This window comes from Artibeus jamaicensis, unplaced genomic scaffold (assembly GCF_021234435.1).
Source record: "Artibeus jamaicensis isolate MK-2021 breed Jamaican fruit bat unplaced genomic scaffold, CSHL_Jam_final scaffold_537, whole genome shotgun sequence".
NCBI lineage: Eukaryota > Metazoa > Chordata > Mammalia > Chiroptera > Phyllostomidae > Artibeus > Artibeus jamaicensis.
The window spans coordinates 27,885,610-27,910,444 of record NW_026522047.1 but is presented as its reverse complement, the minus strand read 5'-3'; the positions used below and the strand labels follow the sequence as shown (position 1 = coordinate 27,910,444).

Genomic DNA, 24,835 nt, shown 5'->3' with positions numbered 1-24,835 from the left:
ATGTATAGCACCAACACAGGCATTGGAAGTCAATGGTAGACAAAACTCCTGTAGGAGTTTACGTTCTAGAGGCAACATTCAAATAGCAAAAATGCAAACTAATAAAATATCTCAGACAGTAAAAGAAGTGTTGTGTACAAGAGAGAAAAAAAGAATGGTGTAATAAGGGAGTGACTAGCAAGGAATGTGGAGGGGCTTTAGGTAAAGTGATACCAAACAGTCTAAGGGAGTGAATTTGTGCTGAGACCTATATCATGAGGAATAGCCAGCCATAGCCTCAGGGGAAGAACAATCCAGCCACCCAGGTCAGTAGAACAGCTCATTCAAAGGCCCTAATGTGAGACCAACTTAGCCCACTGAGAGGACAGTCGATGTGACTCAAACTAAGAGGAAAGAAACCAAGTCAGAGAATAGGAAGAAAGGGCTCATTCAATTGAAAGGTGAGGGTAAAGAGTTTGTTTTATTCTAAGGACAATAGGATAAAAGTTGAAGTTCTGAAAGAGGACATTTTTGTGATCTACCTTCAAAGCTCCCTCTGGATGCTGTGGAGAGAACAGGTTGCCAAAGGGCAAGAATGAAAGCAGAAGGTCCAAGTGAGAGACAATTGCAGCTAAGAAAGGACAGAATTGTAAGGGTCAGAGAGCAGCTAAAGGAATTTCCCTTTAAAGGGGAAAAAATGTAGAAAAATGGTCATAGAATCTATGGCTTCTCTGCTTAATGATTCAATTATAGAGAAATGGTGCTGCCACAGGTGAGCTTCCAACCTGTTTATTTGTCTAGTGAGCTGGATGTAGATGGGCAGGTGAGCAGACAGCCACTCAAAGTCAGCCCAGATGACAACCACGATAACAGAGTATGACCAAAGAAGAGAAGATAAATTCTTCCTCACCACTTAACCTGGTGACCCAGTTAGCAACCAATTCCCCTCACAGGCTTCACTCTTAATTTGAGATGGCAGAGCAAACCGCAATAGGAAGAAAGGGAACTGGAAACACAAGCTAAGCACCCACAGGTGGCTTGTGTTCATTAGAACTCAATCATGAAAGGTCGAGGATGAGGGTGCTCTAGAAAATATTAAGAAGAGTATTGTTCTTGGTAGACATTATATGAAAAGAAAGACATAAGCAATACCTGCTTGGTATCAGAGAGAGTCCCAGCCTCAAAGTGGACCACAGGTGACTCTTGGCATCTCAGTCAATATTTTTCCCGTGGTGCTTACCATTTCATGAATTAGTGACTAATTGAATAGTAGAGATTCTATGAAATATATATTTTAGCACAAATAGAAATAACCCAGAAGTTAAGACCTATGGACTTAGAAAGAAGAGAAATTCCCGTTTGGTACATGTGACTTCCGTGAAAGGCACTGAGGGGCCTCCTATTAGCTTTATTAAATCATACAGAAAAGCTTGAGAGAGAAATATATTAATCCCCATGTTCTAGGAGAAGAAACTGAGACATTACAAAACTTCACCGAGGCCACAATGGCACTTCTAAGAATAACACTTCGTGCTGGATGACAGCCGCACTGAGCTGGTTGCAAATGTGCAGGACAGGTGTGGGGAGCAAACCTTGGGGACTAATGTTGTCTGAGGCTGTAGAAATTTCAAGAAAAGGCAAAGGCAGGATTATAGCATTCAGATTCAAATAAGCTGCTCTGATTTCACTGAATAATAAATAGTTGCATGGAAAAGCATTAAAGTTAAACCCATAATAGATGTTATTCACGAAATAATGGCTACCACGGGAAGAGTGGCCATTTAACCTGTAGGTTACAGAGCTGCTCTGAGCTGTCCCTTATTGGCATTCAGAATCCTGCATATTGCATTTCCCCCAGGAAAGTTAATACCCTCCTCACTACACATCATAAACATCTGTGTCAATAAAACCTATTCAACTCCCATAGCCTCTAAATGCCTTTGAAATTTTTCTTTGTGTTAAAAATAGAGTAGAAAAATCATAAACTCCAAGTCAGAAACACAGAGATGATAAGGAATAATGTATCATATAAATAATATTACTGGCATTAAAATTCTTTGTGTCTCACACCAATACTATTCAGAAAGCTTAACTCACAACTACATTACACACACGCATTTATGGTGTCCAGGTAATTTCAGATTTACTCACAAATTGTGTGGGTATAAACTCAAATGCCGAGCAAGAGGGAAATTTAACATTATTCGCATAATAACAATTTTTAAATCTAGGAACTTTAGAAACTGTTTCCACTACAAGTTAAAATATTAAAATATTTACCAAATTTAAAATTTTTACTTGGAAAAACTTTTAAGCCTACAACAACTTTACAAAACTAGTACAATAAAGACTCATATATCTTTCAACTACAAACACCCATTGTTAACATTTTCCCACATCTGTTTCCTGTCTCTCACCAAACATGCATACATATTTTTCTTTATGAATGGTTTAAGAGTGGTTTGCAAACATATACCCCTTCACTCCTAAATACTTCAGCCTGTACATCCTAAGAGTTACATTCTGTAAGCCCCCATACAATTACTAAATTCAGGAAATTTAACATTGATAAAACAAGGCTACCTAATATAAAGTCCATATTCTTATTTCATCAATTTGTCCTAATGATAACATTTTTAAAAATTATTAAAAATTTTTTCTAATCTAGGCTCCAGTCCGGGATCACACCTTGCATTTGGCAGCCACAGCTATGTAGTCAGTCTCCTTTGATCTGAAGGCAATGGCATTGAGTTTTGAATAATGTAGGCCACTTGTCCTGTAGAACATTTCTCAGTTGGGGTCTATCTGGTCCCAGTACTCTTTTCTTATATACCTGAAAGTACAGCTCTTGTGAACACAAGACTTAAACATGTTGTCACAGAAATATACCAACTACATGCTGTTTTGGAGGATGATCTTTACATTTGCATCAGTTTTTCTTTAAAATTATCACTCACAGAATCTCCCATTTCCACATCTCACTCATTCTTTTCATCGTTCTCAACCACTCTTCAAAGACATCACAGTTATCTGTCAACTCTCGGTCATTTCTGAAACCTCAAGCCTCAACCCACACCTTGCCTCAACCCGTTGGTGGTCATTTTCAGGGTCCCCTCACCTATATAAACTCACAGTTCTTGTGGTCCCCTCCAGGGTAGAGTATGGATTGCTATTTTCATCAGTTCCTTCTCTATCAGAAATGCATTCTAGCTGCAACAAAGAGAAAGACTTACCCAAGTGGGTTAAAAACCAAGAATTTATTGTTCTCATTTAAACACAATCCAGAGTAAATGCTTGCTGGTCTTGGAGCAGCCATTTGGCCATGCCATGGGGGTCCTAGGCTCTTTTTGTCTTTCCACTCCACCATCCTTTGTGCATTGGTGACTACATTAAACACTTACCTCCTAGTGCATGGAAAGATGGCTACTGTTAGTGCCAGAGATGAAGTCCACAGGGCCTCATCAAAGCAGGAAGAAAGGAAAAAGTGGCATGAAGCTTCATCTCTCCCTTTTTATCTGGAGAGCGATAGCTTCTCCAGAAATTCTTCTAAGAAGACTTCTACTTCTTAGACCTCTTTAGTCAGAATTTGGTCCTACAAGTGTAACTGCCAAGGCAGCAGGGCAGGTGGGAAACAGGAATATCATTAACCAGTGTTGAGGTCAGTCATCTCACCTTCCAGTGCTGAGCTCGTTGTCACCGTGGACAAAACGGGGATCCCATTGTTAGAGGGAAAGGGGAAAATGAGTAATGGGTAGTCAACTAAGTTTCTCTGACTCTTCCAGTCACTAGTTAAATCTATTCACTCCCTCCTTCTCAATTCCATTCTGTATTTCTTCTCAGTTTTTCTTCACTGATCTTCTCTTCCTGTACTTCCCCTTAAAAATGAACTTTTCTTATTAACACTTCATCTCCCACCTAGAACCAAAATAATGTTACAATAACCAGTAGTATCTCCTTCTTGCACATGTGAGGAGACCTGAAATCTAGGAAGATGAAGTAAATTGCCCAAATTTGCCCATCAGTTTACAGGCATATCTAAGAATATAACATAAGTCTATTCAGTGTTATAGTATCTGCCACTTAGAATATGTGGTAGATATGATTTCACTCTGTTCTGTTTGGTCCCTCTTGCCCATACCTTGGGCATTTAAATATCAAGTTCTCCATGAGGTTTCACCCATTCAGTTGTTTATTTCTGAAAACTTACTTCTCTAAAGAGGAAAATAATGAGAGAATTGTATCTACCCCTTTTTAATTTTTGAAATTTACTTTCTCAATATTAAGGAAGGAGAAGCTAGGGTAATAAACCATTGTCTTCACTGAAAATCAGTGCTCCATGTAAACCATGAGTCTGAATTTTTAAAGCTGCTGTCTCCAATACATTCATCAACAAGAAGGGGAAGAATGGAGGAGGGTTAGAAAGGGGGGGGGAAGAAAAAGGGGAGAAAGAAGGGAAAATAAATGAATAGAGGGTGGGGGGGAAAAGATGGGGGGGGGAAAAAAAAAAGGGGGAAAGGACAAGGGACTTGAAGATTTTGAAACAGTAGAAAAATATCTATTTAGCTGCACCGTGTTTATCTTTGCCCCTGCAAGGAAATATCTTGAAACACTCAGGGCAACACAAATGTTAAGTGCCCCAATAAAGTAGCATCTTATCCTTGTGCTCAGAAATTTCAAAAGGGACAGATTACTCAGAACAGAAGAGGAAGTCAGTTCAAATGTATAACTGAGCTTGGTTATGAAGGGGAATACTTAGATGAAAAAGAGGATATGCAGGAACACCGTCACAAGCCAAAAAAAAGGAGAAGCAAAAGTACAAATGATTTTTCAGGGACGCATAATCAGACCGATATGGGGGGACTAGTAGAGGCACCCGGTAAAGAACACATGTTCTAGAACCAGACAAACCTGAGTCTGAGTCTCAGTTCTGTCACTTACTAGTTCTGTGATCTTCAAGTAACTTACACCTTCTGACTGTAAAATCATGATGCTATTAATAATTATTTAATGGAGTCCTGAAGATGAAGTAAAGTAGGACACATAAAGTGCTTAGCCTAGTGCCTAAAATAGAGTAAATGTCAAAAACCTGAAAGAAAAAAGTAAACTGAGCAGAGTGAAAGATTAATGTAATGGACTCTTAGGTTTAAAAAAGTAGGTTGTGGTCAGTTGGGGATGCTTTGACTGTAAGTCTCAAGTCTAACCAAAAGGAAGCCGCTAAAAATTTATTACCCAGATGTGAGATAATACAGACTGGAATCACCACTGAGGCAGCAGGGATGGAAATTAGATGCTGAGTGGAAGAGCCATTACAAAGAAATACAACTGCCCTTGATTTCGGACCTTTATGTCTTCACTGCACTTCTAGTGTAATCAATAAAACCGCTGTCACATCGGTGAGCAGGAGTAAAATGTGATGGCTGAAGGGCCAAGAAAAGGATTTTGTCATAGTTTGAGATTTATTCTAGAAATGTATAAATAGAACAAATAGAAATTTCTACTATGCTACTTTATGTGTTAGGAAATGTATGCATTTATTAAATAAATGTTTATCATGGCAGAATATGAAGCCCTAAGCAATATTTATAACATCTTACCCAACTGGATATTACTTACCCTAGAACCTCAAAACTCAGAGTCTCAAAAACCCAGACAGGCCCTCATTCATAGCTTATTTGCTCACTCTTCACAGAGGCATCTAACATGTCTGTGTATCTGCATTTTTAGCTCCAGCAAACTTCAATAGTGAGTTAGAAGTGGTAATTAGAGTACTGAGACCACAGAGACAGATGAATTAGTGATAGCTGGAATGACAGCTGGTGAAGAATTGTGGGAAAAATGATAAAAAAATTGACAAGTCCCCTCAAAAGGCCCTAAGGACATCGTCAACATTATGACCCCAATTCACAATGGAATGCTAATATTCAATAAAGTTCTAAAACTTTAGAAGTAAAGTTAAGCACAAAGATTGAACCAGAGATACTAGTACAGAAAATTTTGACAAGTTTTGCCTAAGAGAGAAAGAGAAGAAATGGGGATGAAACTGGCATGAAAAATTGTGGGGTTTTTTTCCTTTGTCTTGTTCTTAAGAAAGGAGACTGTTGGGAATGACCCAGGAAAAAGGTAAAATTGATGATGCTAAGAGAGTAAGGAGAATCATCGGCATGTGTCCTGAGGAGACAGGGGACACACCCAGGAGCTCAGCTGAAGAGCTGACGTTAGCAGCACAGACAGCTCCTCCGTAACAAGGTTGAGGACACAGAGCACATGAGGGTGGCCCATGGGAGATGCAGTGGGAGACGTGTGGGGCTCCTCTGAGGGCCTTGGGTTTATGACTGAGGTGGAATATGGGAGAGGAGGTGCTGGGGTTTGAGAGGAGAAGGAATAAAATAATCATCTAGGACACAGAGAGGATATAAGGAAGAAGGAACAATGGAAGGGGGCACAGCTGCTGGTCAGCATCAAGGACCCACTTAGATCTGTGTCCTGGATTTGAAAGGGATCACGTGCTTTTGTCCTGCTGAGTTTAGCCATAGAAGTGCATGTCTGGGGGAAACAGATTTAGATGTGACTGTGGTTGTGGCTTTGCCACAAAACTAAGGGTAAAAGGGAGAAGTTTTAAATGCTGCAAATCAAAAAAGATTCATAGATCTCAACTACTCTGTTTAGAGACCTACTTAGTCACTCAACAAACATTTACCAACGGATACTCAGATTCTTACTTCTTTGGGGGAGGGGCACAAAAACTTCCTCATATGCTGAATTAGTCAAGGTTCTATGAAAGAAGCAGAATGAGTAGCAAATATATATATATACATTTATATATATTCACTATACATTTATAATAAACCTCCATATATATACATATAAGAAGTGATTTTTACATTTATATTATTTATATATATTTATATGTAGGTATCTATGCATATATATGTATAGATGTCGATACAGATATAGAGAGGGATTTATTTCAAGGAATTTGCTTACTTGCTTATAGAATGTAGCTGGACAAGTTTGAAACTCTTAAGGCTAAAAACCCTTGGAAGGAGCTGACACTGTGGTCCACACCTAGAATTTTTTCTTCTGCAGGGAAACCTTACTTGCTCTTAAGGTTTTCAACTAATTAGATGAAGCCCAACCACATTATTGAGGGGAATCTCCTTTACTTACAGTGAACTGACTGCAGATGCTAACAACATTCACACAATGCCTTCACAGTAACACCTGGACGGTACTATAGCCTATCCAAATTAACATAAAATTTACCATCAAGTGAACAACAATAAAATAAATTTAAATTTAAAAGTTAAATAAATATTGAAAACTTTAAAAAAATTAACCATCACATACACATTTTTCTCAGTCTATATAAACTCTTGTCTTCTAAGTCCTCTGGGTAAGTCAATCTTTTTGAGCTTAAAGAAAAAGAAACATTGTCTCCCCAATAGCTTTGTTCTTTCCATGGAAATCCTGGCTTTCAATATCGCTTCAGCCCGAAGCCTACAAAGTAATTCGGGTGGTAATACATTGCTTGGTTCTCAGCTATAAATGCCTCTGTATGAAGCAGTGAATATCACTGAAGGGTCTTGGCAACAAAACAAATTTAGGGGAAAGAAAAACTTCAGTCATTATCCTCAAATGTTATCCCACTAACTTACCAGGCACCCATAAATGAGTCAAGAGTTTTTAAAAATCAGATCAGATGTAATGGGAAGATACAACTTACTAAAATTTTTAACACGTTCTGACTAGTTTTTCTAGGGTTTTTTGGTTTGGTTTCCATGGGAAGTCATTTGTAACAAACATGTCCTTATGTTTTCCTAGACTAATGATATAGGGAGAATGTGAGTAGAATATGGCATGGACTACTAAGCTGGTAACAATGAGTAGAGAGCACTAATAAACAGTCCATTTCTATTCGATTCAATGCAGTGCATGTCTACTCCTCATTCATCAGTCAGAAATAGGCACTGCCATCCTAAACTGCCATGCTAAACACAGGCAACACAGGCATGATTTGAGGCACGGTCTCTGCCCTCAGAAAGCTGACTGTAGAGACCCATGTAGACAGAATAACAATACAGGGCAACAAGGGGCTAGAATGGGATTAGCACAGGATGTTCAGAAAACAGAAAAGAGGCATGTAATTCAGCCTGAGGATGAAATGGAAGCTTTCAAGAGGAGCCGCTATCTAATCCTGAAAAAAGCCCAGGATGTAGGCAGGTAAATAGGAAAACCACTCTGTCCACCCCACGGCCATTTCATCGGTAGGAAGCAGCACTCCACCTGGTACATGCAGGGGTGGCACGCAGTCCTGTCCCTGGGTCAGTTCTGTGTGTCCGACTGGATGGGGACAGACAGTACGAAAGACATGATTCCGGGTGCACACAGTATCTGATTTATCTGGAGCTGATACTAAAAGTTATGAGAAAGTGCATAATAGAAGATTGAAAATGAGAAATGACTGAAGCAGTATTATGAAGACATATTGAGTATCTGGATTTTGTCAGGACAATTGAATTTCTTTGCTCTTTTTTTCAATTTTATTGAGGCAGAGATGTTTGAACTTTTTTCAAGGTATTTTGTTTATACAGAGCATACATACCTCAAAATTTCAAACTTAAAGTCTACGATGATAGCTTATTTAAATGATGATAGCGTATTGAACTTTAAATGATAGTTTATATTATTCATAGAGTCAGGGAACTAGTTTAAGCATCCTGAAAATATTGTTTCTTATTCCTTTTGGCAACATATACTTTAATTTTCTACCCAATGTTTTGAAACCTCCAGAGATTGTCTTAGTAACCCAAACATTGTTTAGTAATTCTCGTAGCAAAGAAATTATTCCTTATAAGTAACACAAACATTTTCCCTGGCATTAGTGGACATTACAAACTGTAAACTTTTTCCCAAGTGACTTGTCAAAAACAGCAACAATCACAGCCTTTTAAGAGATTCAGCAGCTGTGCTGGTCCCTCTGGTAATGTCTATCTACTTGTAAAATCTTTTGAAACCCATTTGAAAATCTCCACTAAATGATAAACAGCCACTGAAGTCGGTAATTGCCTGTTCCCCACCAAGTAAGTTCATGGGTTAGCAGTCTGCCTGTATGGAATGTTTGCCCTTTGATTTTTCACCAATGCCTTAGCCCTGGGTCTCTCGAACTTGGCACTGTTGACATTTTAGGACAGATAAATCTTTGTTTTAAGGAGCTATCCTGTGCATTGTGGGATGTTCAGCAGCATCCCTGGACTCTAGCTATTAGAGGCCAGTAGCGTCCACAAGGTTGTGACAGTAAAATATGTCTCTAGATCCTGCCGAATGTCCCCTGAGTTGCAAAATCATCCTGATTGAGAGCTACTGATCTCATTCTACCTTGTTAGAATGGGTCAACAGAAAACTAACCAAGAATACAGGGTTTTTCATATTTATAGCTAAGAAATCAAACTTTCACATATTTGAATATCTATAAATAACTTCAGATTATTTTTATTATTACACATATACACACTTTTTTAAAAAGATCAAATTTTCCTAAGGACATAAACTGCAGAGTAATATCTCTCCTTTCCTTTGACATTATTGATTTGACTTCCCAAAGATCACCCTTGTTAACAGTTTCTTCTTGTTAATATATCAGAACTTTATAAATACAAATATTGTATAATTTTTATTTTATATAAATAAAACTAACCCGTGTAGACTTGATTGTGTAGATGAACTGTGTAGACTGTATAGACGTATATCTACCTCATGTTTAAATTGTTGAACTACATATAGATATAAATACATAGCTCCATAATTATGCCATGTGATTTAACATTCCTCTATTACAACTGATGTTTTTATTTGTTTTTATTTTAGATATCTGAAATAGTTATTGATAGTCATTACTTAAGATAGAAATTACATTTAAAAGAATGTAGGGAATATTTGCCTTTGTGTCTGGTTTTGTTGTTTTTTTTCTGTTTGGTTGGCTTTTGTTTCTTCCTAACAAGACACTTTAGTAAACTTCCTCTATGTTTTTGTTGAAGTGAGTCATTATCTAAGAAAATAAGAATATGACTTATTTTCCGTAGAATGTAAAAATACTGAAAATAAGTTACAGAATTCAGTGAAACTCTCAGTGCCTACACAAATCACAGCCATGCAGAAATACTATAAACATTTTAATTAAACGTACTCACCTGCTTTGTTTTAAATTCACGTGAGCAGCACCACCTTTAATGCAGTGACTGCAGTGATCACAGAACAATTACGTTGAAATTTTCCATTTTAGCGTTGATGCTGTTACAGAACAAGGCTTATGGGTTCACTGAGTGGGTATTTTCACGAGTTCCCTGGGCACAATTGTGTTTGTGCATTTCTGTCAACATATGTCAACAATAAAAGATAGGATTTATTTCATTCATTATAAATCACTAAAAACTTAGCTTCTAGGAAATGTTTACTGAAACCCTTTAGATTTTATTTCTCAGAGAAAGATTCAAGATTTGAATGTAATCCAGGTCAAATCACACCTCCCCTCAAAATGATAGCCAGCCACAGTATAATCACCTTCCTGTCATGGAGACTGGTACAATTTCCTCAAAACCACATTATAAAAGAAACTTCAATGTACTTGCTCCCTGGCTTTGGCCCTTGAGTTACACTGGATCCCATTAAATTGAAGAAAGCTACAATAAACACCCAAAATTTAGACCTTTTTTTCCTTCGCTGGGTACTACAATTCACACAGACCCTCTAAAACACACACAAAACATATACACATTTTTTAGTCATAGGGGAATGACAATAACTCATTTTCTGGCAGACAAAAAGAAAGTCACTGATAATCACTCAATACTTGTGTCTCACTTGGCAATCAGCATATGTGACAGCTGCCATATTTTTCCATCCACTTGGTCTCCAAGGATTTTCAGGAGAAGGAAGAGATTTAAGTGCTTCATCAAAAATATTTCTGCTGTTGCTATTAAAATTATTAAGTATTTTTCCAAGTTGCTTCAAATATAACTGTAATATTTATTTGAGTTCTTATGCATTGGAGCAAGTTTTCAGTTACGGCTCTTTTTAAAAAATTAATATGTTTCTCAAATCAGAAATGATGTTTGTATGAGATGAGAATATTCAATTTAAAAATTGTAATCACAACAATTTAATTTCAAGTACCACTAAAAACAAGAAGCACTTATATCAATGTTAAGCATTAACTTACACCATGCTAATAGAGCCAAACACCCATCACTGCAATGTGGTCACCACCATTAACTATCTGCTGCATCACTAAAGCTCTGCTAAGTGTTCTGATTTCGTTCTGAGTCTGTTTTGCTACCAAATCTCAGTCGAAATTATATATTTTTTCAATTAGAGTTTACATTCAGTAGAGTTCTGTATTCAGGTATACAGCATAGTGGTTAGGCAATCGTATACTTGATAAAATGTTCCCCCCAATACTTCCAGTACCCACCTGGCACCATGCATAGTTAAATAGTATTATTGACTATATTCCCTTTGCTGTACTTTACATCCCCATCCATGACTATCATGTTACTTCTTAATCCCTTCACCTTTTTCACCAAGCCCCCCAACCCCTCCCCTCAGACAACCATCAATCTGTTCTCTGTATCTATGAAACTGTTTCAATTTTACTTGTTTATTCTGTTCTTTAGATAGCACAGATAAGTGAAATCATATGGTATTTGTCTTTCTTTGACTGACTTAGCATAATATCCTCTAGGTCCATCATGCTCTCACAAATGGTAAGGTTTCGTTCTTTTTCATGGCTGAGTAATATTCCATTGTATATATTAATCACAGCTTTTTTATCCACTCATCCGTTGATGAGCTCTTGGGTTGCTAACATATTTTAGCCATTGTAAATAATGCTGCAATGAACATAAGGGTGCATATAGTCTTTCAAATTAGTGTTTGGGGTTTCTTCATATAAATGTGCAGAAGTGGAATTTCTGGGTCATAAGGCAGTTCCATTTTGAATTTTTCAAGGAATCTTCATAATATTTGCCATAGTGGCTACACCAACCTGCACCAACACTGCACAAGGGCTCCCTTTTCTCCACATCCTCATTGATGCTTGTTATTTGTTGATTTGTTGATGGTAGCCATTCTGACAGCTGTGAGGTGATATCGTGATTTTAATTTACATTTCTCTGATGATTATTGACATTGGGCATTTTTTTCATATGTCTATTGACCATCTGTGTGTCTGTCTTTGAAGATGTGCCTATTCGGGTCCTCTGCCCATTTTTTAATTGGATTGTTTGTTTGTTTAAATTATTTCCTCATCCCAGAGACTTTTTGATTCCCAGTGCATAGAGACATTCAGATATTTTAACAACTCATTTTTTGTGGTCAGAAAGCCTTTTAAAATGTATTTAGATATGCATCTACTTCTAAGCTACATAATCTTCCTGTGACATAAGCCTAGTAATGTTTGCACTAAATCCAATTTTCTTAAATGTTCCTATCATCTATTCATGCCTTATTTGAAAAAAAGCTTGCTCCCACCTTTAGGACCAAAAATATTTAATTTAAAAATAAACAAAAAGTGATTCAAATGAAGCTATTTTCTTCCTGCTGTTATCCTCATCCTTTTATCTAATGCTTAGTATTTGTGTTTGCAATTACAAATGCATATACACACACACCCAAGAGATTAAAAAGTATTGCATACACAGCGATTAAAAAGTCTTGCTTCCTCCGACACGCCTCACATACAGAAATCACTGGACTCTCATCACATATAGCCATACTACATAGAACCACTTAATGGGAGATCCTCAGTGAGAAGTAGTATATCAGAATTGAGAAATGGATGGAACAAGGTATGTATAGCTTACCATGACATATTTTAATATAAATTTATATTTGGAAAGATGTTACTAATTCTTAATAACTACAAAAATATAGAGCCATACTAAATGTTCTTGGTTGGTAGGGAGCCACAAAACATATGTAATCTTAAGCAAGGTATAAACTCACCCCTGAGAAATATCAAAATCTCAGAAAGGGTGTGTAAAATATATTTATCATCAAACTGGGCATGCATTTTTAAATTTTGAGAAATATTGAATTTTTATGAATTCTACAGTAGGCTGGTTTGCGGCATGTATAGAAAACTGAAATAGAGAACAAGGGGACAGTGACCAGAGGGGAGAGGGAAGGGAATTTAAGGGAAAAAAGGGGAGGGATTTGGAGGAACAAATAGGAAGGACACAGGGACGAGAACTAAGGGGGGTGGAAATGGGAGGGAGGTGGGGAGCAAGGGGCGGGGGAGGCTGGGATGGGAGAAATAGACAAAAAACTGTACTTGAAAAATAACTAAATAAAATTTTTAAAAAAGAAGAAAAATGAGTTTTGAAGTGTAGAAAGGTCATAGATATATATATGTAACTGAAGAAGCAAACTAAGTGATCAGTGGTTTTAAAACTTCTTTTTTTTTTTAATTTTTTAATTTAATTTATTTATCTTTAGAGGGGAAAGGAAGGAGAGAGGGAGAGAGTTTGGTGCCTAATTTTTTGGTAAACTCTAATTCACTTTTTAAAATATATTTATTATAGAAATTAATAAGAATAATGAGGTCAAGCTGATGAACACAGAAATCTCAAACTAGTAGTTATGAGTATGATATTATACTGTAGTAATGTTAGCCTCAGCAGAATTTGTGTGTTCAGGATCGAGACAAATATTCATGCACACAGCACCATTGGTCTTTTGTATCAGGAAAGCTAACTCATCCTTCACAGTCCACAGCCCATGTGTCAGAGCCAGAAATGTGCGTCTTAGCCACCCAGAAGCAAGGGAGTTAGAAAAGAATGTGTTTTACTTTTTCAATCTCTATAATGGGAGAGTAGCAAGAGAGCAGAGTTTGGAAATTACTATTGAATCAGCAAAGCAACAGTCTCTACCATATTTGGGTTTTACATTAATACCAATTCGTTACAGCAACAAATTCAACAACCTTGTTTTTGGAAGCCTTTAACTTCAATTTACAAACATTATTCTATTTATGAATCTTATAAAATAAAACAATCACCTTCAGTTTTTATTTGATTGATATTTAACTCAAGTTGAATAAACTAAACTCCTTTTCACAATGAGTGAGGGGAAAACATTCTTTGTACATCTTCATAAGTTTGAGATCATCTGAAAATAAAAAACTTATTTAAAAAGTATCACTATTTAAGATTTCATATACATGTGTTGAATCATAATGTTACGAAAATAGGACTGATTTCATGTTACATTGAAGAGCTATATCTGCCTCTAAATATAAATTTAAAAGACAGGTCATAAAAACATAATATTGCCCTAGTTGGTGTGGCTCAGTGGGTTGAGCACCAGCCTGTGAACCAAAGGGTTGCTGGTTTGATTCCCAGTCAGGGCACATGCCTGGGTTGTGGGCAAAGTCCCCAGTAGGAGGCATGTAAGAGGCAACCACACATTGATGTTTCTGTCCCTCTCTTTCTCACTCCCATTTCCTCTGTCTAAAAATAAATAAATAAAATATTTTTAAAAACACACATAATATTTATGAAAGTGAATTGCTCAAAGAAATATTTTCAAAATACCAACATAAAAACACAGGCAGTAATATCTAGTTAAAACTGTAAATGTGGCTGACCATTGCCAATTCATCAAAGAATTTTTCCAATAATTTATATTTTTATATCTTAATAAATATATGAAAAAGTCAGTCTCAGTATAGATCAATTTATTTATACCTGTGGTCTCTGAAGTGTGTGATGTTCTATCAATGATGTCCTGTGATATAAAAATTCTTTGTTTTTGTTTTGGTCAATTTGTTGAAAAAGTATTGACAAATAATTTTAAAATAATTGCACATGTGAGAAAACTATTTACAACACAGCTCATTATGATATAAATTTCACTATTTTCCATCAAATTATGCACTGGAAAACAAATAAGAACAGTCAAAATCCACCATAAATTGCTTGTCTATAAGAATGCGATTGCCCCATTACTAAAATGTCCCACTGTGCTTTACAAAGGAAATAGGCACTTTTATTCTTCTCGTGAGTTAATGATAGACCATAAATACATTTTTACATCAGAAGCTTTATTTTCTGTTCATACTATTCTGCTTTTATTTCTTTATAATGAACAATTATTCTAGAAAGTGTCAAAGATGTACAAACTTGGTAAGGAGGCTAAGCAACAGAATTATACTGGAGTCTACAGTGAGTTTTTAAATTATATAAATATTTTTAAAAGGCATAGTTATGTTCCTGTGAAAGCTGGCACAGAGATGTTTACAGCAGCTTTATTCATAACTGCCAAAACTTGGACACACATTCAGACAATGGATTATTATTCCACACTAAAAACAAATGAGGTACTAAGCCATGAAAGAAATGGAGGAACCTTAAATACATGTTTCTGAGTGAAAGCAGCCAATCAGAAAAGAGCAGAGAGTCTCCTTGTTTCATTCGATGCGCTATGCCAAGGGCCTCACACCCAGGAACTATCCAGTCTGTGAATGAGCACATAGCATGTGCATCCCTGATACCCGTAATGTCTTTCTCCTCCTCTGGCACCACACCCGCCGTGATTCTGAGCTAACGGTAAGAATGCAGCAAAGTCCTGATTTTTAAAATGATTGGCTAAAACAGTTTTGAAAAAGAAGGAGGGGGATTGAGCTACACTGTAAACTATAGGTAGGGTTTTCATAGAAAAATAAGGATGGGAAAGGCATTCCAGGTGGGAAATAGCAAGTGAAAAGACAAAGGGAGGGGAATCCTGGAATCTTCTGAGGACACAGCAGAGTGTGTCATTGGAATGGAGGTCTCAGAAAACTTGCTGTCAGGCTCACAGACAAGGTGAGGCTGTCGTACGGAGGTGCATGCCAGGATGGGAAGACCAAGTGGTTATAAAGTATTGGGGGACCCACCCTTTTCAATGCCTTCATATTAACCTTTTCTCCCCTTTCTTCATCACAGTTTTTCATGGGAGTGGACAGGGCTTCCAGTGCTCCCTGGGCTATTTTGCCTGTGGGAACGTCACCAAGTGCCTGCCTCAGCATCTGCATTGCAACGGCGTGGACGACTGTGGCAACTGGGCTGATGAGGACAACTGTGGTGAGTGAGGCACCTGCAGTCCCAGCAAGAACCAGGAGGAAAAGGACTGACGGTGCAGTCACTGAAACCTTGTATAACGAAGACAGAAATGGGAAAAGCGAAAGCTCCACCAAAATACAAAACACAGGGTCCGACAGAAGTAATGCCCCTATTTTATTACAAAATCATGTGCATAATTCTGTACCGTGACAATATCACACTCAAGCACAACATCTGATATTTTAGGTAAAATGTTCAAATGAAAGCTAAACATTATTACACCCACATTATGATTCTACCAACCACACTCGTGCAGGTGTTACTTCTGCCAGACCCTGTATGTGTCACTAAGGAAATCTTAACACTTATTTCATTGGCGTAAAACACCTGCTCTTTTCTATGTGTTAGGACCACAGCCAACCTTTCAGGAAAGTAGTGATTGCGTAGGTAGTAAACTGTTTACTTATTTATTTATGAATTTCCTCACCCAAAGACATGTTTGTTGATTTTAGAGAGTGGGGAACAGAGGGAAAAAGGGAGAAAAACATCAATGTAAGAGAGACATCGATTGGTTGCCTTTCATACACGCCCCAACCACGGACCTGACCCAGAACATAGGCGTGTATGACCAGAAATTGAACCCGCAACACTTTGGTTTGCAGTATGACACCCCATCAAATGAGACACAGCAGCCAGGATCATAGTAAGTTTTTTAATGTGTAAACCAGTTAATAGAGGCAGAATGGAATCGAAATTGAGAATAAGGGCTCTGCGCCCAGACTGCCTGGTGTGAACCCAAATGCAACAATAACCAAGTATGTGTACTTGAGAATGTTCTTTACCCTCTTTGCCTCACTTCTCTGATGTGGTGAAAGGGTTCAAAAATTGTATCTACACTAAAAAATTTGGGAAGATTAAATGTAAAGGATTGGAAGAGCACATGCGTACAGCAGGCACTATTTAAGTGTTTCTTCTATGGCTCTGTCTTATCTTTTGCTTACTGCAGGAAAGATTAGGAGAATCTTTATGAAGGAAAAATTAGACCTCTTAAAAAAAACACTTAGCCCAGCTTACCTACTATTTAACTAACAACCATATTTATAACCCTATAAAGCTTCTGGTCAATTATTATATTTGCAGAAAGTGGACTGTTGGTTGGAATTTTTTCAAATGTCTCAAAAACACAAATTTAGAAAAGAAGTTGAATTGGCTAGATCTGACTCAGTGGGAAAAAATGAGTTTTGGTTAATAATGTAAATTAAGAGATTTCTTACTCACGCTAAAATAAGGTCCTATTTTTGGAAGATGAAGACATGTGAGACAATTCTAAGTGCTGCATAAATTACTGACATACTGAAGGTTCACCATTACCACTCCCTCAAGGATCACAGACTTTTTAATGCACCGCCTTGAAGAAATTAAACTTCTTGGAAAACCGTGTCTGGGTGGTGGCAGGAACTCAAGAGAAGCGACTAAACTGTTGAGCCTAAGCTACAAATGCCTCTGATTTAAAAGCCCGTAGATAATGTGTTCCTTAAATATATGTGTAGATTCATCATCTTGTTAAAATAACTGAATGCTACACAAACATTTTTTAACTAAGGTCAAAGTGTTCTGTTTCCCGCCAGCCACTTCTCCCTCAGCCTGCTAGCCATTCAGTGAGGGGACGTGACCCGAGAGCCCCCCCCGCCACTTCCCACTGAAATGTTGGCAAGGAGCAGGGGTGGGAACCTGGTATGAGCAACAAATTTACCTCCCAAGTAATTTCTCCATGAAAAACGTTTGGAAACTCTTACCTTCGTGTTAAATTTAAAGAGACCAAGTAACAAAAGTAACAATCCATAAAGTTGTAACCTTTGAAGTTATATAAATTTCTCAGCGTTCACCAACCAGCAAATTCCCAGTATAGGAGGCAATAGGGTATTGGAGTGTAATAATCAGGCGTGGGAGGCCTGGGCATAAATTCTGCCTATAAGGAGGATTTTATGGCTGTTTTCTTCATGCAAAATGGAAATAATAAGAGTATTTGTATTCATGGGTTGTTAAGAGGATTCAGTAAGATCTAATGCATTTACAATGTTTAGCAGAGTGTCTAACATATAATTAGCGCTCATTCATTAAGTGTGAGCTTGTGTGTGAGTCAGCTGTAACTATATCACAAACTTAGTGGGTTAAGAACTAGTAACCACTTACTTAGCCAGCAGTTCTGTGGCTCAGCAACTCAGGTCTGGTTTGTCTGAAATCAGCCATGCAGTTTTCTGTGTGTCAGCCTTGTTGTCAGGCCTGGGACTTTGGCTGAGACTACCTGGTGACTGAGCTCTGGTCTTCCAGCAGACTAAGCCAGGCTAGTTCTCATGGTAGACACATGGCACCCAGGAGTGAAGTGGAAGTCTGCAAGGCCTTTTGAAGCCACATGGCACTTGCACCACGATTCTTACTGAGGCAAGTCTCAAGGCCAGACCTGTTTCCAGAAGTGAGATGGACCCCTCCTGCAGCTGAGAGACCTACTGAATCAGAGAGATTCTGCTGGTGGCTTAGCGATGTTTCAGTAAGCTCTTCATGTCATCCTGATGGACGATTGATTCTGAGAACCACCGACCTAAATCCAAGTGAACAGAAAATCAGGATGTGAAATGGTACCGATAACAGAAACAAACTGGAATCTTGTTTTCATTTATTTCTTCTTAAAGAGAGGGAGAGAAATGCCAATGTACAAGAGAAACAGCTATCAGCTGCCTCTTGTACAGTCCCAACCCAAGACCTGGTCTGCAACCCAGGCACGAGCCCCGACTAGGAATCAGACCAGTGACATTGGGGTTCGCAGGCAAGTGCTCAATCCACCAAGCCACACCAGCCAGGACTAGAATCATATTTTCAAGGTGATATGCAAGCATTTAATTTATAAACTAACTTATTATCAATTATCTAAAATGTTTTAGTCTCCATAAGAAAAATAGATACTCTACTAGTTATAGGCATCCAAAAATACAAAAAAAAAAATCTAACTCTGCTCAAAGTCTCAAAGACGACCAGAGTGACATGCTGCCGCTGTTGTCCGTGCAGGAGTTGGCTGAATCTTCCCAGGAAGAAGGGCAGAAGGTCACCATCACCTACAGAGTCCAAGTGACTGAAAACTATGAGATGTAATTATTTCTTCTAGTTTCTTATTGCCTTAATTCTCTTCACCAGTTGTAAGGTTTTCTCCTTTACTTTATAGTATTTGGATAATTTATGTTCACCAGGCTGTTCATTTTTAAGACATCCATATTTAAATTCTGCTTAATGCTAATTAAATTGTCAGAAAGGTAGTTCTTTTTGGATTATGGAAACCTCAGGCTTATTTGAATAAGCAGCATTAAATATAGTTACAATCACATAAAATGCAATATCTTGACATATAAATTTTTTTAAAAAACACAGCTAAAATCACTTTTAGAGTGATCATTTATAACTTAATGGTATGTTGTCAAATAAAAAAAATATTTTCTTAATGGATAGGAGGACTTTTTCTTAAAATGAGTCTTTTAAAATACATCTTAAAATATAGCCTGTGGGACTTCCGGCCAAGATGGGGGCATAGGTAGATGCACTGTGCCTCCTCGCACAATCAAACTAAGGACAGCAAAAATTTAGAAACAAAAAACAACCAGGACTGACAGAAAATTGAACTGTATGGAAGTCCAACAACCACGGAGTTATAGAAGAAACATTTCTCCAGACCAGTAGGAGGGGAGGAGTCGGGAGGCCAGATGGTGAGAACTCGGCAAAGCGGCAACTGGACCCTGATGGACCCCGGTGGACCCAGCCAGGCGGGGACTGTGAAGCATGGCACGGTGCTGGCAGACTGGGTGGTCCTACATTCTGGGCAGATAAACCAGGTGAAACTGGGGAGCAAGACAGACCACGAAACCCAGGGTTCCATCACAGGGAAATAAAGCCTCAAAACACCAATGAAAATACCGGTGGGGGTTGAGGTTCTAGGAGAGACTCCCAGCCTCACAGGAGAGTTGTTGGGGAGACCCACAGGGTCCTAGAACATACACAAACCCACACACCCAGGAATCAGCACCTGAAGGGGCCAATTTGCTTGTGGGAAGTGGGGAAAGTGATTGAAATGGGGCAGAGAGCAGAGCAAGCGCCATTTTTCCTTCTTGGACTCCTTCCCCATGTGCAGTGTCACAACACAGAGACTGGGTTTCCCCAACCTTGTGGATACCTAAGGCTCTGCCCCTCACTATGTAACAAGCACATCAAGACAAAAAAATGGCCCGAACAAAAGAACAGATCAAAGCTCCAGAAAAAACACAACTGAACAACCAAGAGATAGCCAGCCTATCAGATGCACAGTTCAAAACACTGGTGATCAGGATGCTCACAGAATTGGTTGATTTTAGTCACAAATTAGATGAAAAAATGAAGGCTGCACTAAGTTAAGTAAAGGAAAATGAACAGGGAACCAATGGTGATGGGAAGAAAACTGGGACTCAAATCAAAGGAGTGGACCAGAAGGAAGGAAAAAATGACCAAACAGAAAAGAATGAAGAAACAAGAATTCAAAAAAATGAGGAGAGGCTTAGGAACCTCCAGGACATCTTTAAATGTTCCAACATCCAAATTATAGGGGTGAAGGGGAAGAGGAAGAGCAACAAGTGGAAAACTTATTCGAACAAATAATAAATGAGAACTTCCCCAATCTGGCAAAGGAAATAGACTTCCAGGAAATCCAGGAAGCTCAGAGAGTCCCAAAGAAGTTGGACCCAAGAAGGAACACACCAAGGCACATCAATTACATTAGCCAAGATTCAAATGAAGGAGAGAATCCTAGAAGCAGCAAGAGATAAGGGGATAGTAACCTACAAAGGAGTTCCCATCAGACTGTCAGCTGATTTCTCAAAGGAAACCTTGCAGGCAAGAAGGGGCTGAAAAGAAGTATTCCAAGTCATGAAAGGCAAGGACCTACATCCAAGATTGCTCTATCCAGCAAAGCTTTCATTTGGAATGGAAGGGCAAATAAAGTGCTTCTCAGATAAGGTCAAGTTAAAGGAGTGCCTCATCACCAAGCCCTCATTATATGAAATGTTAAAGGGACTTATCTAAGAAAAAGAAGATAAAAAACATGTATAATAAAATAACAGAAAACTGGCAATTATTAACAACCACACCTAAAACAAAAACAAAAACAAACTAAGCAAACAGCTAGAATAGGAACAGAAGCGCAGAAATGGAGATCACATGGAGGGTTAGCAACAAGGGAGTGGGAGGAGGGGGGAAAAGGTGCAGAGAATAAGTAGCATAGATGGTAGGTAGAAAATAGACAGGGGGAGGGTAAGAATAATATGGGAAGTGTGGAAGCTAAGGAACTTATACGTGTGACACATGGACATGAACTAAAGGTGGGAAATGTAGGGGTGGGTATACAGGGTAGAGGGGAGTGAAGGGGAAAATGGGACAACTTTAATAGCATAATCAGTAAGCTATATTAAAAAATAATAAATTTAAAAAATAAAAAAACATAGCCTCAAAAAGCTGTCTTTTATTCTTTCAAAGTATTTAAATACTGACACTAGTAATAGTCATTAAAATGGGTAAATAAGCCCTGGCTGGTGTAGCTCAGTGGATTGAGCACTGGCCTGCAAACCACACGATTGTGGTTCAATTCCCAGTCAAGGCACATGACTGGGTTGCAGGCCAGTTCCCAGCGGGGGACTCATGAGAGACAACCACACATTGATGTTTCTCTCTCTCTCTCCTTCCCTCCCCCTCTAAAGATAAATAAATAAAATATTTTTTAATGGATAAATAAGTCAAAGGAAATAGTGGTAATAAAATTTAAGGAAATGTCTGATGTGAAACACCATCAAATAAATTAACTTGACTCCCTATATATTGAACTATAATATAAACTAATCATATTGTGAAAGAACTGTTACTTTTGTATTATCATAGGCATCTTAAGTACTTTTAGTACTAAGTTTCTAGTTTTCTTAGAAAACCCATAATTTCATTATAACAAAATACTTTACTGAATATAAAAAATTGTCACTTCAAAAAGCATAAGGCATCAAATCAATTACCATTTTTCATGAATACTATGTAAGCAAAAGCAATAGATTTAAAGTTTTCAGCTGAATTCACAGAAATTCTTTTCTTTCTAAAATACATGGCTAACACAATATATATGTACAGGTAGATACATATGTGTCAAAGTTGATTGTACCATTTTTGTAATAACTTTGATCATTACTGATAACTTCAGTATGGAAGTGTACAATTTCCCCCTAAGTTACACCATTGGATATATGAGTAATTCCCATAACTTTCATAGTTTTTGTCATGTGTCAGTAATTGATTTTTTATCTCTACTCAGAACTGTCACAGATGCAGAGTAGAGGACAAAAAAAATCTGAGTCACTAGAGCAGTGTTTGGTGAGACAGGGACAAATCAAAAAAAGGGACCTTTTACTTTTTTAGCTACTTCGGGGAACACATCTGAGTAAACACCAAAGGAACCGGATTAGAAAAAGGTGAGGACTCTCATTCAGGAATCATTTATGTCCATTTTTTAATTTTTAAAAGATTTTATTTATCTTTAGAGGGGAAGGGAAGGAGAAAGGGAGAGAAATATCAATGTATGGTTGCCTCTCATGAGTCCCCTGCTGGGAACTGGCCTGCAACCCAGGCATGTGCCCTGACTGGGAATTGAACCGTGATCATGTGGTTCACAGGCCCACACTCAATCCACTGAGCTACAAGCTATGCCAGCCAGGGCTCCTTTATATCCATTTTAAACTGAGTGCTAATTTAGAAGTAAAAATAAATTATCAATGTAACATCAAGTTTTCAGATGCTGTGGAATGTTTTCGCTATACCTGAATTTTTATTTGAAAGGAGGTCTTTGCATTTCCAGATTAAAATTTGCTAGCATTCCTTCTACATTATAAAAAGATGACTGCACAAAGAGGGTTCCCCGTTGCAGTTAGAACACTTCAACCTCATTCCCCTGCTGGTGGCAGGTTATGCTACTTACTCCACCGTAAAGACACGAGCTCCGATGCTTGGCTCAGCAGGCTCTCTGAACATCCCTCACTGGCTCTGCACTTTAGCAGCCTTGTCTACAGGAAAAGGATGGAGGCCTTGTCACTCTGTTTCCATGTTAGTATTTCTATAACCCATAGGGGAAGTGGAAACTTCTCTTAATTCATTTTGGGTAGTACGGTAGGTTATATTTGATAAATATTAATGTCCACCCAGGACCTCAGAATGTGACCTTGTATGAAAACAGGGTCTTGAAGCAATAATGAGGTAAGGAGTTTCTGGTTTTAACCAAATTCAGCCCAGGGAAAAGGAAGGGAAAGAAGACCCCTCCCCTCCCTCTCTGTTCTGCATCTTTTGTCCAGCTTAGGAATAGCAAAGCACTCTTTTCTTGTTTGTTTTTCCAAATCTATTATCAATGCCCAAACGTAGGCCTTTGATAATCACATACTAAGAATTTGACTCCTTTGTTACCTATAATAGTCTGTGTCATCCATTCCCCAAAGTAAGTAAGTGGGAAACTTGAGCTGCTTGCTACAGGAACAAGGACAGAGAGTACAAGGAATTCAAGGAAAGAAAACTTTAATACCCCAAAATTCTTTCCTATCCCTGGCTTCACACTTACTAAGCTATCAAGATTACATACACGGTATGTATATTTATAAGAGCGATAGTGATATATATATATATATATATATATATATATATATATATATGAATTATAAGAATGTTTGAAGTGTATTCAAAGAAACTTTTAATTTTTAATTGGGCCTGCTTTAAAATTCTAAAATACTAAATATTCCTTCATGTCCTAAATACAGCTTTTTACACAGTGTAAAAATGATGGCAATGCCAGGCAGTCTGATGTAGAATTCAGCTGTTATCATTAGAAAAGCCCATGAAATTTAGTGGTTTGTCTTTTTCAAGGTTAAAAAGCACAGGAAGAAACATGGCATGGGTCATAAATATGTGTGTTAATACACAGCCACGCCTTATATGTTGAGAAATGGTTGGTTTTCTATTTATTATTCTCAAAATAGCATTGGAAATACCTAAGTGACTGAGCCCTTGACTTTTCTATAAACATAAGCCATGTTTTGACCTCAGATATGTTTACCTGTTTATCCTATGATGCTTAAATGATGCTTGGGTTAACTCCATAATGATATTCCATCTCAGGGCACTTGCCTCAATTTTCTTGAAAATCCCTCGGGATAATGCTGTACCCCTTAATTTCTTCAAAGAGTTGTCTCCAAAGTTGCTAAAAGCCCCAAAAGAGGCAAATACACTCTGGCCTGAAAACTGCTGTTGTCATTCCAATTCAAGGACATTTCACACAACTGGTTTGATGAATTGCTCTGTCAGGTCAGGCTGCATCTGGAGGTTTATTCTAATGGCCCAGGGCACCTAGCCTCTGGGAATCATTACTTTCTGAGAAAAAGATGTTTTGCTCCGCTTCAAGAATGGGTGCTGATAATAAATATCTTAGAATCAGGAATGCTCTGCTTTGCATAAACCTGAACTTTGAAGATTAACCACCTGTTTGTGCATACATTTCTAAGCATGTATGTCTATGAGTGCTTTGTAACCAATAGAATTTATGTCTTTGTTTAAGTAAAAGAGACCATTTAGTACCTAGTATCATCCCATCCTCCTTTGTTCTGCCCTCCTCTCCAACAGAGACACAGTCCCTCAACTTTCGATTGTCCAAATCTATGCCAAAGGAATGA

The 24,835-nt window shown here is 38.0% G+C and overlaps 1 protein-coding gene across 1 annotated transcript in view; it reads left to right on the top strand.

Moving 5' to 3' along the window:
* The window catches only part of RXFP1 (relaxin family peptide receptor 1), a 78,975-nt gene that overhangs the window by 9,208 nt on the left and 44,932 nt on the right, over positions 1-24,835 (top strand). The window contains exon 2 of the mRNA XM_037125729.2: positions 15,957-16,094. Within this exon, the coding sequence (XP_036981624.2) occupies positions 15,957-16,094 (138 nt within the window). The remainder of the gene's footprint in view (positions 1-15,956; positions 16,095-24,835) is intronic.